General features: G+C 46.8%; 1 protein-coding gene across 1 annotated transcript in view; it reads right to left on the minus strand.

Moving 5' to 3' along the window:
• Positions 1 to 7,916: 7,916 nt before the first annotated feature.
• iglon5 (IgLON family member 5) overlaps positions 7,917 to 14,427 on the minus strand; it is a 112,159-nt gene continuing 105,648 nt past the window's right edge. The window contains exons 7-8 of the mRNA XM_064299808.1: positions 12,306 to 12,457; positions 7,917 to 10,246 (exon numbers count right to left, since the gene is read on the minus strand). Of these exons, the coding sequence (XP_064155878.1) occupies positions 10,155 to 10,246; positions 12,306 to 12,457 (244 nt within the window). The 3' untranslated portion in view covers positions 7,917 to 10,154. The remainder of the gene's footprint in view (positions 10,247 to 12,305; positions 12,458 to 14,427) is intronic.

Consider the following 14,427-nt stretch of genomic DNA (forward strand, 5'->3'; position numbering starts at 1 on the left):
CTTGGGTTCGGTTGGTATCAAACTGACCAGTTTTTAAATTTGAGTAAAAGAACAATGACACCTTTAAGAGATTTTGTAACCACTGACTAAAGCAGTCTAAATTTGGTTCTTGCTTAGTTTTTCTGTTGTTCATCATCTGTATTTTCTTTATGTATTTTTGCCCGTATTAATTTTTGAATATTATGCAAGATAAAGATGAAAAATGATTGTCAGTTCAGAACAATAAATATCAATAACCCACCATATGAAAACCTACATTCATTTACGTTTTTTTACAGATGAATGTCAACATCTTTATCGCAAAAAACGAATGACACTTTCATTGTTAAACAAAATCCAGTGAGGATAAATGGCAACCATATAAACAGGTTCATATTGTTTGGAATTGAAATAAAGATTATATACATTGATTAGTTTTGCATGTTTTATTTCTACACCGAGTAAAGATCTCATTATGTCCTGGGTATATCTGACCCAGGCTAAAAGCTTCACTGGTGCTAATGAGTAAACAAACCACAGGAGTCAAAGGTCACTCATAATCCCCCTCTCCGTCACACCCAGGGTTGCCAGATGTCCGAATTTGAACCAGAATGTGCGATTTTCAAATTATTCATACAGGTCCGGTTTGTGGTCCCAACGGGACGATACAAATGTCCGGACTGAATAACTGATTTCCTCCTAGTCTAGAACCCTCCCTTCTCCTTAGTCCTTAGAACCCTCCCTCCTTTTCCCCTAGTCCTGACCCTCCCTTTCCTCCTTGTCAGAACCCTCCTTTCCTCCTTAGTCCTAGACCCCCTCCCTTTCCTCCATCTTGAACCCTCCGCCTTCCTTAGTCTTAGCCCCACCTCCCTGGTTCACAATCAAGCTGTAGGCATCCCTGTGAGACCCAAAGGTATATGCGTGCCCGGTTTGGACAAGTTCTAAACCTGGCAACCCTAATCACAACAACACCTGCTGCGATGTTCATTACTCAGCTCGGCTCCAGATTCTGGTCTAAACCCATCACATAATGCTGTGGTGCTCTCGACCTCACTGCCAGGACTAGCAGTTCTGTTCACCCATCATGCTTTGCTCCCTCGCTCCGCTACCCGTGCGTTGTTTGGCCAGTGGCCAGAGCGGAGTTGAGCAGTGTAACAGACTGTTCCGGAAGCACGGTGAAATTACCCTCACCACATCCCCGAAACTGCCAGCTTTCTCAACTTCCCATTCAGACAGGAAGACGGGGACGTGATGACTGTCTTGTATACAGGAAATGAAGAGTCATAAAAGGCAGGGGGGCTATAAAATAAAACAGAAAATAAAAAACTTTTGCTGTCCCATCCGCAGGTGCGAGAAACCACACTGAGCGAGAGATTATGTTAAAAACAAAGGTTTGTTTATTTCTCTTTTTTTCTCCATTTGAATCAATTTCTCTTTTTTTTTCCTCATCATGGATTTTGAAAAGAAAAAAAAAACTTGACAAACTGGAATGGAATGTCAGAAAGATGATACCCATAATTTTCACAACACAGAAATTTTGTTGATGTGGAAGACAATGCTTTTCGGTCTGTTCTCTTTTTTTAAAGTTTTAAATTTTTTTATTTTTTAACTGTTGTCGTTTGGAAAGTTATAACACATGAAAATCTGAGGTCTGGAAGATATAACCCAACATGCCTGACATGATAAGCCAGATAATGCATACCCACACACACACACACACACATCCACACGCACACACACACACACACACGCACACACAGTGACACATACGTATAGATAACACTTAAATGCCAGGGTACGTTTCTGGCACATAAAGGCGATAGGGGGCAGGTCTGACACAGAGGGGCAGATAGCCAGCTTGTGAGGTTGGGGGGGCAAGGGTAAGAAAGGTGCAAAAGCGGCAGGGACGGGGGGGTGGGGGGGGGTGGCTGGCGGGCGCAAGGCAGCGAGAGAGATGGGTGCGACCAATCACAGGGAAACCCTAGCAGCGTATTCGCGGTTTGGCTAGCCCTCAAACCGCCTCACCGGATAGCGGCTCTGAAAAAGAGACGGACACTGAGCTGGAGCTCAGGACGGTCGGCGCGGAAACGATATGTCCCAGACGGAGAGCTTCCCTGCGTTTCGGCTAGGCCGTGTCTGTTTACACTTGCGGCGGGTTAGGCTTTGTGAAGCGACCCGAATCTGTTTATTTTTTTTTTTTTTTCTTCTTCGTTTTTGTTTACCCCACAAATCCGATAGATCTGATCTGATCTGTTCCTCGAGGTCAACGCAACACAAACATCAGAGGGAAAGTGGATATTTTGCGACGGGCGACTTGGTCCTCGTTCCTACGCCCCGTCCCGAACGCGATACGTATCTGACCCCTGGTTAGCGCTTGCTTTGTCCCTCCCCAGGGGGTGGCACGGTGTCGACCTGCATCATCGCGTCGCCAGAGAGAGATAAGCGCAGCCGGTCTAAACGCCCGAATCCTGATTCCTGATTGGCTGCTCGCAGGACGACTGTGTGGACCAGCGCCATCCAAAAAGACGGGACACCCGAAAAACAAGCGCGATTGGAGCACTGAGGCCTGCACCCTGTACCCCTCGCCAATATCTGACGTGCCTCCCCGGGACGGGACAACATCCCGGGCACCCTCTTCATTTTTTGGGCGACTGACTGCCAAAATGAAAAAACAGGATCACTAACCCCAACAGCCCCTTCTGCCCCGCCCGTGACGGGCAGCAAGAGCACTGGCCTTGCTGCTCTTAAAACAAATGAAAAACAAGCCAAGAGGTTTTCAAACACCGCTGACAACCGGACAAAAAACAAAAAACACCAATTGGAAGTCGGTCAGGAGCAGGGGGGAGGAGGGGCGGCGGGGGAAAGAGGAAAAAAAAAACGAAAGCAAAAGCAAAAATCGGCAACAACAAATATCAACAAAAATAGAACTTCGTGACTGACCAAATTATCCACCGCAATGGCAAAAACGGCAAAGCGGGGGCGGGGGATGGGGGGGGGCTGCACCCAGCTGCTATTTCAGAGTCGGTACTTCTAATTAGTCCGTTACCATAATGATAAGGAGACGAGTGAGTGACAACAACCAGCTGTGACTGCCTGAGCAGTGGAGACGAATAAAACAAGTGAATGATCCCTCCTTCCCAGCATGCCGACCTCCAAATAACACACTTTCCCAAATTTCCCTGACGTGTCCATCAATCACGTCTTCCACTCTTTAGTTTACGCTCGAGAGAGGCATTAACCCACCTGAGCTTACAATAAGCTCACATACACTCACCGGCCACTTCATTAGGTACACCTGTTCAACTGCCAACTGCACCCGTTAACGCAAATATCTAATCAGCCAATCACGTGGCAGCAACTCAATGCGTTTAGGCATGTAGACATGGTCAAGACGATCTGCTGAAGTTCAAACCAAGCATCAGAATGGGGAAGAAAGGTGATTTAAGTGACTTTGAACGTGGCATGGTTGTTGGTGCCAGACGGGCTGGTTTGAGTATTTCAGAAACTGCCGATCTACTGGGATTTTCACGCACAACCATCTCTAGGGTTTACAGAGAATGGTCCGAAAAAGAGAAAATATCCAGTGAGTGGCAGTTCTCTGGGCGAAAATGCCCTGTTGATGGCAGAGGTCAGAGGAGAATGGCCAGACTGATTCGAGCTGATAGAGGGGCCACTGTAACTCAAATAACCACTCGTTACAACCGAAGTATGCAGAAGAGCATCTCTGAATGCACACCATGTGAAACCTTGAAGCAGATGGGCTACAGCAGCAGAAGACCACACCGGGTGCCACTCCTGTCACCTAATGAAGTGACCGGTGAGTGTATATTAGTACGGTTTGACAGAACCTTTTTCTTTTGCCGACAACCTGCATCAGTTCCCTTTATAATCCACGCAAGCATCAGTTCATGTCTATCTGCAGGCACGTGTGCATTCGCATTTATGTTTTTTATCTAAATGTCTACCTTCAGCATCTCACAGTAAAATGGTTCAATGCATCAAATATATGCGTCTGTTACATATCTGATAAGTAGCTGTTGCCTATGCACGTACTCGAGTGCTTTGGTTCTTATCTCGTGAGACAAGGAGAAAAAAAAAAAAAAAACCAAAACAAAAAAACCCTAAAAACCCTGCATGCTTTCCTTTCATATCTTTATCAGTGTCTGCGGTGTTCAATCAGAGGCCAACGGAACAACCAATCAAACATTGCGAGTCATCTCAAAACCCCCCTCCAGCTCGCAACGGGCTCTCAAGTGCTGTGAGGGGGGGGGGGGGGGGGCTGGGTGTAAGGGAGTGGGGAAGGGCGCGGGCAGGGGGGGGGAGCTAGCGGTGCTGAAGGGATCATTAGCCTAATTAAAGAAAACTAAGATGCCGTCTCCAAAATAGGCTCGGAGGCACAGGCGTCATAGCCACACCTGTGTTCTTTAATCAGAGCCCAAGCAGTCTGTCAGAACAGGCTGTGCAAACTGGTTCATTTGCGGGGGGGGGAGGGGGAGGGGGGGAAGAGACCTACTAAAGCAATGGGGCTGAGGGTGTGCGGTGTAACAGCCGGGATGGGACGGGACGGGGTGGGGGGTTGGGCGGGGAACAGGAGGCGGGGGTAGCGGGTTCCATAGTTCCTCTACCTGTCTACCTGTCCTTGCTCACATGCACTTTCCTGGCACAGCTGATACACAGTATCTGTGCTGTAGCTCTGACCACAAAAAAAAAAAAACCCCCCAAAAAAACAGGCAGATAATTCAACATGCCTGATAAGTCAACCCGAATGTACCCCCTGCTACCATGCCTAACTTCTGTCCCAGTCTAAACATCTAACGGGCTCTAATTCTAAAGGGGTGGCTGTGTTTGTCTGACATTAGCCTCTAGATACATAGTATCGATAGGTACCGACATTTTCAAATAAACGTTTGGATGTTTGGTTGATTACACATTTCAATCATACAGTAAGATATAACGCAAGGTGCAACAATTCCTGGACATGCTTTTATACAATTCAAAAATGAACTTTGTTTATATCTATCTATCTATCTATCTACCTACCTATCTACTTATCTATCTATCTATCTATCTATATATCTATCTATCTATCTGTCTATCTATCTATCCATATATATAATGTGACAAAGCAGAACTTTTCTATTCTTCAGCTCTTAATTTTCAATGCGCTGAGCTGGTTTTCTCAGTTGAGACAGTGGCCTTGACCAACTTGCCACTAGCTAAATTACAAGGTGCTTAAAATCCCATTCCCAGAAGCCCCTTGGCTATCGGACGACGTCGCCGCCGTTATCGGTTTCTGGTATCACGGTCCAAATAGTGTAATTTAGTTCCACAACTTGAGCAACAGCTCTCATTACGGACACCTGATCAATTCTGCGGCGGCGTTCGCGGTAATACAGAGCGAAGAGAAATTGCTCCATTTCAGCAATTCAATCAAGCGCATCGATCCGCCGCAGAAATTCTATTGAGTTTCAAATGAGACCCCATTCGCCCCGGCGAAAATGGAATATTCTGCAATATTTTTTAGGAAAAATAAGTTCTGCGCTTAGAAGAGAAGAATAAATTCAAAGTCTTTTCAAGGAAGGTTATGATAATTAGTCTAAGGTCTACCTGCATCTCTACCTTGTCATACGTCGAAAGTCATCTGTATTTAAAAAAAAAAAAAAAAGAAGTTTTTAAAAACTATTTCCCACCATATTTAAAAGACATACGCAAGGGCCCTGCAAGCGGGGGGATGTTAGGACGATTCTAAGGGCCCTGACAGACAGCGGCCTTCAAAAAACATTAGAATATGGGATTTTCTGGGCTGGTGGGGCCCAATGTCAGATCATTTCATGGGGCCCCAAATCGCTGGTGGTCCCCCTTGTTACACGTGATAACTTTGATATGTACAAATAAGTATTGACTATATTAAAGATATTGCAATTGAAGCATGCAAATATGGGTGCTATGGGTGCAGTGAGCTATTTCTGCCCCCTTGTGGCACGACTAGGGAATTACAACAGGTTCCAGTCCATAACTCCTGAGGTCCAAGGGGCTACCGTACGTGTCATATCTTGTACCCACAGAGCAAGTCGACAAACTTTCAACAAAATGTCCGCAACGACCAACTAGCTGTGTCACTCCGCGGGCATAGAAAATAAAACATATTTTGAAAAATTAACAACAAAAAATTACAGTCAAATTAGCGTCACCGGTGGCGCTCGACGGGAAAAACACCAGCGACGTGGCACAAAGTCCTGGGGGACATTTTAGGAAGCAAACACTTTGTGCGCTTTACTGCGCTGTTTCCGAAACCGCGGCTAAGGTGGATTAACGGCGTTTTGGCGGACGGAGCGGAGGTCAGCTGTGCTGGGTGGGGACGGTTGAGGACGGCGGTCGCTGGCGGCACACGCGGGACAGAAGGCGTCTCGCGACGACGGGCCGCCCTACGGAGCCGACGGCGGGTTTCGGGGGTCTCTTTCACGGCGGTATTTCGGCTGCTATGGAGCTGCGCTTAGCGGAAGTGTTGCTACCCCCCCCCTCCCCGCCAATCTGTATTACAGAGCGAGAGTTCACTGCTTGGTCACAACCATCTCCTCTCAGTCTGATCTGCCTGCTGGGCCAGTCTGGTGTCTGTCCAGTCTTGCCAAATGAGGGGGGTGGGGGGTGGGCATGGAGGGGTGGTCAGATTTTCAAACCTCCGCCTTCCCTGCCCGACTGCGAAAGCTGCCCATCTTAAACCACAACACCAACCCCCTGCCCCTCCAAGTCTATATTTTCTTCATATCAGTGGGAAATGAAAGTAGCCTATATGCTTCATAGTGTTACTAAACACCGCCCCCCCCCACTCCCACTCCAACCCCCAATTCTGCCTCCATTCCCCCACATCCGCTTCCTTACCCCCAAAACAAGTGACAACAGACAACACCCCTGGACATCCCTTCCCACCACAGCCCACACCCCCCACCCCCCACCCCCACCAACCCACCCCACACAATACTCGAGTTTTTCAAATTCCATCCATAAGGAACATTTACATGCTTTTTTTTTTTTTTAACCACATTGAGAATCATGACATTTTGTTTCTGTGATTCTTTTTTTTCTTCTTCAATGAGAATATGTACACACGCGTATGTATATATGTCACAGATTGAGACTGAGATGCTGACAATGATGAGAATGAGAGAGAGAGTGAGTGTGTGTGAGAGAGAGAGAGAGAAAGAGACAGAGCACTGACCACACCCGCTCTTGTGCTTGGAATTGTACCCACAATTCTCCTCTTTGAGAACAGCGTCTGTGATGGCCGCATGACTACAATGCACCAAGCAATGGTGCAGACCAAAAAAAAAAAAGCGAAAGAATTCCAAAATCCAACGGAAATTAAGCCACCAGTGGAGGCCGGTTCTAATGTCCCGCTCGAGTGCTGACAGTACTTCCGGAAGTTTAAAAAGTGAACGGCTGCCTGAAAAACTCGGGTTCACCGGACAAGAGCGCTGCTCACGTATCTTCAGGTCTGACTTTAAAAATAACAAAAATAAAAAAACAACAACACTGTATGACAACAAATCCAGTTTTGCTTTTCTTTTCAGGGTTAAACATATTTCCTCCTTTCGTGTACCGTGTTGGTTCCGCACTCTCGAATGCATTTTGAACTCGTAAGTAGCCCTACGGAAATAGTTAAGGATGTGACCTCACCCTCACTGGTGGATCTAGGCCTATTGCTGGCCTACGTCATTTAAAAAAAAAAAACAATAAAAAAAAAACGGGGGAAGGGGGCGGGGGGGTAGTCTTAGCAATAATACAGTATTTAAAAATAATAATAATAAACATACACAGGCAGATGCAATATTTTTTTTTTGAACATCGCAGCATTTGTTGGTTTCGGTGAGTGCTATAGACATGCGCGTAGCGTAGCGCCCTCGCGTATCCCCCCCACCGGTACAGGCTCTCGGGCGGAATTGCATAGACGCGCTACAACCATCCACGGCCGGTCTGCGAGGTTGCCCCGCCGCTCGCTGCATCTCCCCTCCTCCTCCAGCTTGGCTATGCCTTTTTTTTTAAAGCGGCCGTGTAATTATACCGGGGGGGTTTCAACTTCCGTCTGCGGCTAGAAGCAACGTGCCAAGGCAACCCGTCCTTGGAAAAAAAAAAAAATGTGTCGAAGTCTGCGATTGAGTTTGATTTACGACTTCGGTCCTCCGTCGGCTTGAGCGACGAGGAAAAAAAAAAAAAACACGGTCTCTTACCGTCGCGCGCCACGGGTAACGCCTAATTATGTCGTTATCTCGCCATGCTAGCGCCGTTGTGTGGGGAGGGGGGTGGCATCACCGTGGTTTCGCCAAGTAGGGCTGGATGATTACGTTTCTATTTATTCCTTGGGTTTAGTTTAAAGAACGGTGCAGCTTTTTACAACTACCAGGTGAACAAATCTACGTCTACAAGACAGACAACAGCATGTGAAACGTTCAAAATACATTTACATTCCAAATTATAGTACATTTCCTCGATTTTTCTTTTCTGAATGAAAGAAAAAAAATCCATTCACTTCAAAACTTAAAAAGCCGGACATGGGAAAATAGAGCACATCACTTTTAAAACTTTTTACATCCTTTTTTTTTTTTGTTTGTTTGTTGGTTTATTTTGTTAAATGAAGGTTATTTCTCAGAGCAAAATACAAAATATATTCACACACATGGCTTGTAAATCAGCTCTGCAGTTGTCCGTCACGTGGGATTAATATATTTATTCAAATACTTAACATCGTCGTTTATTAACACCAGAAGTTATAGCGGTTAACCTTGCAGAGTACAACTGACACAGTGTAGGGCAAGGGGGAGCGGATGGGAATCACGACAGGAACATTTCTAACCGGTACATGCTATCAACAAGCGACAAGGAGTGATGGGCCGTTTCACCGCCAGTCGGGGGCACTGAGCACACTGACTCGGCGAAACAGAGGCGCATGGGTAATGTAGTTCTTGTTTCTCGTTAAACAGTACAAATACAGGTGGGCCTCCGTGTACGGAAATATTTACACCAGGCTTGGAGCACACACAACCCTGGCCCTTTTTATGAAGCGAGGTGGCAGGGGAGACAGCAGAAGCGGATGTGGGCGTGGCTTCAAATGGAGAGCGGGGGTTTGTGCAGGGGTGTGGACTTTGGGGGTGGGGTGGTGTTTACTGCATGCTGGGTGAGGGTCCAGATCTCCAAAAAACATGAGAGGAGGGGTTGTGGGGATGGGGATGGGGGGTAAAGATGCAAGGCCCTACGTTTCAGAAGGAGGGTACATATTGACATCATCTTTGCGACTGGATCAAGAACGCACTGTGTGGAGTGTTGTTCTGTTCTGAGACCTGGTGGGGGGGGGGGGGTGTTGAGCACCGCCAACCCATTCCTTCAGGGGCCCAATGTTGTAACGCACAAGGGACGATCACCTGCTCACCATCATCATCATCATCATCATCATCACCGCTATTAGTATCATCGTCTATCCCGAAAACATAAGTTACCATTACGGTCTTCACAACTGCAATAAACATCATCATTTTTTTTTTTTTATAACAGAAGCTGGATGCATGCCCAGCAGTGAGTCTTTCCCAACGCGGACAGAGAGACAGAGAGAGAGAGAGAGCCCCAAAAATCAGCCATTCTTCAGGTAATTCCTACTTATGACACAGTGTAAATACATTCATCGTTCAATATCCCATCGACTATCACCTCTGTTAATGATTGCTATGATTCTCATTATTGTTTTTTAAATTATTATTATTTATAATCTTTTTCCTTGCCGCCATCACAGCTGCCGCTAGGATCGATATCGCTACCGTTACCCTTTTTTCTATGACTATTAGAGTTTATTTCGCGGATATTGTTACCCTTCCTGTTATCGTTACAGGTGTGTGATTGCGATATCGTCATGGTGACCCTTGTTGTGACAGGGTAAAAAAAAAATAATAATAATTTGGTGCCCTGTGAAACTGAGGGGCTGAGGAGAGCGGCGGGAGAGGGGAGGAGGCAGGGTCGGGGGTGGAAGGGGGCGGAGCTCAAGAAAGGGAGCACGTGATTGGACGAGGCAGTGGGAGGAGGATGTGATGCGATGCGATGCAGCAATGGCTCCGGGAATAATGCATATTCTTTTTGTTCACAGTGATGGGTTCGTAGTTAAAGAAATTCCCTTCCTTGGCGGGCCGAGTCGCTTAGACCTTCAGCAGGAGAGAGAGGAGCAGGCCGAGACAGACCCCCAAACCTCCGGTCATCCCCGCGCCCCCGCTGTACACCGCTCCCGGTCCTGCAAGGTGGAAGGTGGGGGGGGAGGGGGGCAGGGAGAGGAGGAAAGGAGTGAGGAGAAGTAGAGGAGGAGAGGAGGAGGAAGGACATTGGAAAGGAAGCAAAGGGGAAGAGTAATAGAGAAAAAGAGGAAACAACGAATTAGGGAGGAGGGAAAGACAAGAGAGATGAAGAAGGAAGAAGAGGAAGAAGGGCAAGGAAAGAGAGAAACGCAGACGAGCGACATGCTGGGTGTCGAGAACCAGAGCCAACAGGGGGACGCTTGGAGAACTTTGGGGGGGCACCCCTCGGCTGGTTCCCCGCTCACGTAGCGGGTGCTGCGCGGCTATTTCGCTTGTGAGGCGCGGTAAAGGTGCGGTAAAAAAACGAAGGAGGCCTTGCAGCCGGTTACCATGACAACGCTCTCTGCCAACGCAACCCTCAAATTCTAAAATAACGACGTCGTCGTCCTTGGCTAGGGCCAATTTCCAAGCCTTTAGCTGACAGGTAATGAGTTTGACCAGTGGCCTCCAACCCTGGTCCTGGAGAGCTACAGGGTCTGCTGGTTTTCATAGTGACTCTGCACTTCATGAATCAATTAGAGCAGGTGATTACACAGTTAACTCAACTCACCCGGTGTCTTGGGTCTGACTTGGGTGCTGATTTTATGGTGAAAACAAAAACCAGCAGACCCTGTGGCTCTCCAGGACCAGGGTTGGAGACCACTGAGTTTGACTATGAAATCTTTGGGCGCGAGAGGCGCCGGGTTCAAATCCCACCTCAGACTGAGAGGCAAAGCTCTAATTCGTTACACTCAGTGGTGGGATGTTAAAACGGGAACATTCACCCAACAGACTTAACACATTTTTTTTTGATCCAAACTATTTCTGTCAAGCAATGGCAAAAATGCCCCAAATATGTCACACACATTGAATCCTAACACCTCATGGTGGCTATCATGCAGTCATATGAAAACGTACGGAATATAGCCGTCTATAATCTTTTAAGAGCACTCTGAATCTAAGCTCTGAAATGCAAGATTCCCTGTACACACAGTAGCTTACTCTCCCGATGAAATTAACACGAAAATGCACCTCCGCAAATTATTATGTTTCTTATTCCAAAAGTAAAACAGCAACGCTGCATTGACGACCAGAGTCTGTTCTTTCAAACGTTCCATTTGACTTCAAGATAACATTCAAGTATCATCCAGCAAATCTGACAAAACTTCAAAAGTTGTGAAGTGCCAAAACTGACCTTCAGTCTTCATTTTACTCAAAGTGAAGTCTGACATATTTTTTAAAGATAAGGGGGTGACACCCCCCCCCCCCCCCAAGTATGGGAGTACGATCAGAACTCTGAAACTGAAGAAACTGATTTCAAGCCCTTCCGTCTGAGAATTTAAACCAGGAGTTCAATCCAGGATGAGATTCCCCCCCCCCCCCCGATCTTTCCTCATTAATCCTGATTAATCATAAGGAATTTTTGCACGCCATAAGAACACACACACACACACACCAAGGGCTTTTGCGCTCTTTTAAAAACGAACGTTCAACAATGAAGACAAATATCTGTGGCTCCGCAGAGACATTTAAGATCTGAAAATCAGCATTTTGTGATTAATTAGGAAAAACCACATCTCCCTACAAACAAATGCACAGACCCAGACAAATAAGAATTGAGCAACTGTAATTTTTTTTACATTCAGCTAAACCTGCGAAAGAGGGGGAGAGAAGATGGAGGAGTAGGAGAAGGATGGAGGGAGGAAATAAGGACTCACGGAACCTGAAAAGGAGGAGAGAAGATGGAGAAGGAGGAGGAGAAGGATGGAGTGAGGAAATAAGGACTCATGGAATCTGAAGAAGAGGAGAGAAGATGGAGAAGAAGGAGAAAGAGAAGGATGAAGTGAGGAGGATGGAGGGAGGAAATAAGAACTGGCAGAATATGAAAAGGAGGAGAGAAGATGGAGGAGTAGGAGGAGGAGAAGGATGGAGGGAGGCAATAAGAACTGGCAGAATATGAAAAGGAGGAGAGAAGATGGAGGAGGAGGAGAAGGATGGAGGGAGGAAATCAGGACTCACGGAAGAGCAGCATGCTGGCGTTGGACGCCCCCAGGGGGTTGGAGGCGAAGCAGGTGTAGTTGCCGAAGTGTTTGTCCGTGACGTTGTGGAAGAGGAGCAACGAGCGGGTCTTCTCGTTTTTGATCTTCAGGTTGCCGTTGCTCTCCACTAGCCTGGGAGAACAACATGCCACACCACACGGGTCAGAGAGAGAGGGAGGGAGGGAGAGAGAGGGGGAGAGGGAGAGGGGGGAGGGGGTGAGAGGGAGAGGGAGAGGAAGGGAGGGAGAGGAGGGAGGGAGAGAGAAGAGAGAGAGGGAGGGGGTGAGAGGGAGGGGGAGAGAGAGGAAGGGAGGGAGAGAGGGAGAGAGAGAGAGATGGAGAGAGAGAGTGTTGTGGGTCATACTTGTTGCATGTTGTACATGTGGTTTCCACGTTCCTGCGTATTATAGTGTTATATGTGTTGCTTTGGCAAAATGACTGTGGTTGCTCGGCCAGTAAAGCAAACTGAAACTGAAATTGAGAGAGAGAGAGAGAGAGAGAGAAAGGGGAGAGAGAGAGGAAAGAGTGTAAAGATACATGGACAGTTGAAAGAAGAGAAAGAGGAAAGGAGAAACATTGGGACGGGGTGAACAGTGGAACAGAAAAGAGACAGATGAGGAAAAAGAAAACAGGGAAGGAGGAGGGATTGTTCCAGGGACGGTTGCTATGCAACAAAGCTCTGCAACCTGTAACCAGTCTTCTGACCAGGGGGTGTTGGGGGGTGGGGAGGGGGGGGGGTATTCGATTGATTCGAGTGATTACACAAAGTACAATTAATGAGTCATCAGGCTAACTTTTGTTAATGTTATGAAACGGCTTGGGCTTTCCAGCTCAGCGGAAACAAAACTAGTGTCTAGTCAGGCGTATTTCCATGGCAACCGCACGAGTACCCGAGATTCCCCCGAGCAGGGTAACTCCGGGTTACCCTGGCTGCGGGGTTGAAACTGCCGTCGCCCCCTACGCAAATGAAATGAGACGTTTCTCCCTCCTGTAAAACAAATGTCACGTTCAAATTTAAAAAAAAAAAAGAAAAAAGAAAAGAAAAAAGACTGCACGGCCATTGGGGATGCTGGCCAGCCAGGAGAGATGCGTAATTAAAATTTTACGCGGTGAAACGATCTAAATGAAATTAGTCCTACGCCAGTTATGGGCGTACCCGTAATCATCCCTTGATGGCCACATCCTGCAAATCAGCGTGCTGCCTGCACAGGGCAGGGAGAAAGTGATTAAAGTGAATAAATCAATAATAACTTTTAAAAAAATAACAGAAAAGAAAAATGAAACCAAATATATGTGCAGCAGCTACATTCAAATGAGGACAGTCTAGCGCGTAACCAGATTCGGTGGTGCAGTGATCCGGGGGGGCTTGTGCATTCTATGGTACTCTGCAGACTCCGTGTCACTCTCTTTCTTCATCATGGTGTTGCAGGTTTCACAGTAATCTGCAAAGTGCTCTAGTGGCCATTTTGTTTTCCTTCTTGCAGTTGTGCTGTCTGAGGTACGGTCGAGTGCAAAAGTACTGGGACAGTGACGCCGTTTTTGGTTGTTTTTGGCTCTGTACTCCAGCACATGCACACCAGGGAAGGCGCCCGGCGTCTGGTGATGTCGATGGGCCGCAGATTTCAGACTAAATACGATGACTTTACTTCATTTTGTTGATTTGTCCCATTAGTTGTGCTCCCCTAAAATGGGGGATTATGCATAAAAGGGCTGTAATTCGGACACAGATTCCACCCAATATGGAAGCAAATACCCACAAATTAAAGCTGACAGCCAGTCTGCATTTTAACTCCATACCCATCGTTTCATTTCAAATCCGATGTGCTGGAGTACAGAGCCAAGACAGCAAAAATAGACAGCACTGTCCCAGTACTTTTGCATTTAACTGTACGTGTCTGAACAGTAGCATTGTAGATTGCAGTCAGCTCAAATCTCCGCAATTCTAGGAGCTGGTAGCTATCCTGTAATCTATTGTACAAATAACACACTCTGTGGTTATTTGTAAAGGCTGCATTTTCACTTTCTGTCTTTCTGTCAGACGCCCGATCCTTTATTTTCTGAAACATAACAGAACCCGACACGTTCTCTCATATCTCCAATTA

The sequence above is a fragment of the Anguilla rostrata genome, chromosome 1 (assembly GCF_018555375.3).
Source record: "Anguilla rostrata isolate EN2019 chromosome 1, ASM1855537v3, whole genome shotgun sequence".
Taxonomy (NCBI): domain Eukaryota; kingdom Metazoa; phylum Chordata; class Actinopteri; order Anguilliformes; family Anguillidae; genus Anguilla; species Anguilla rostrata.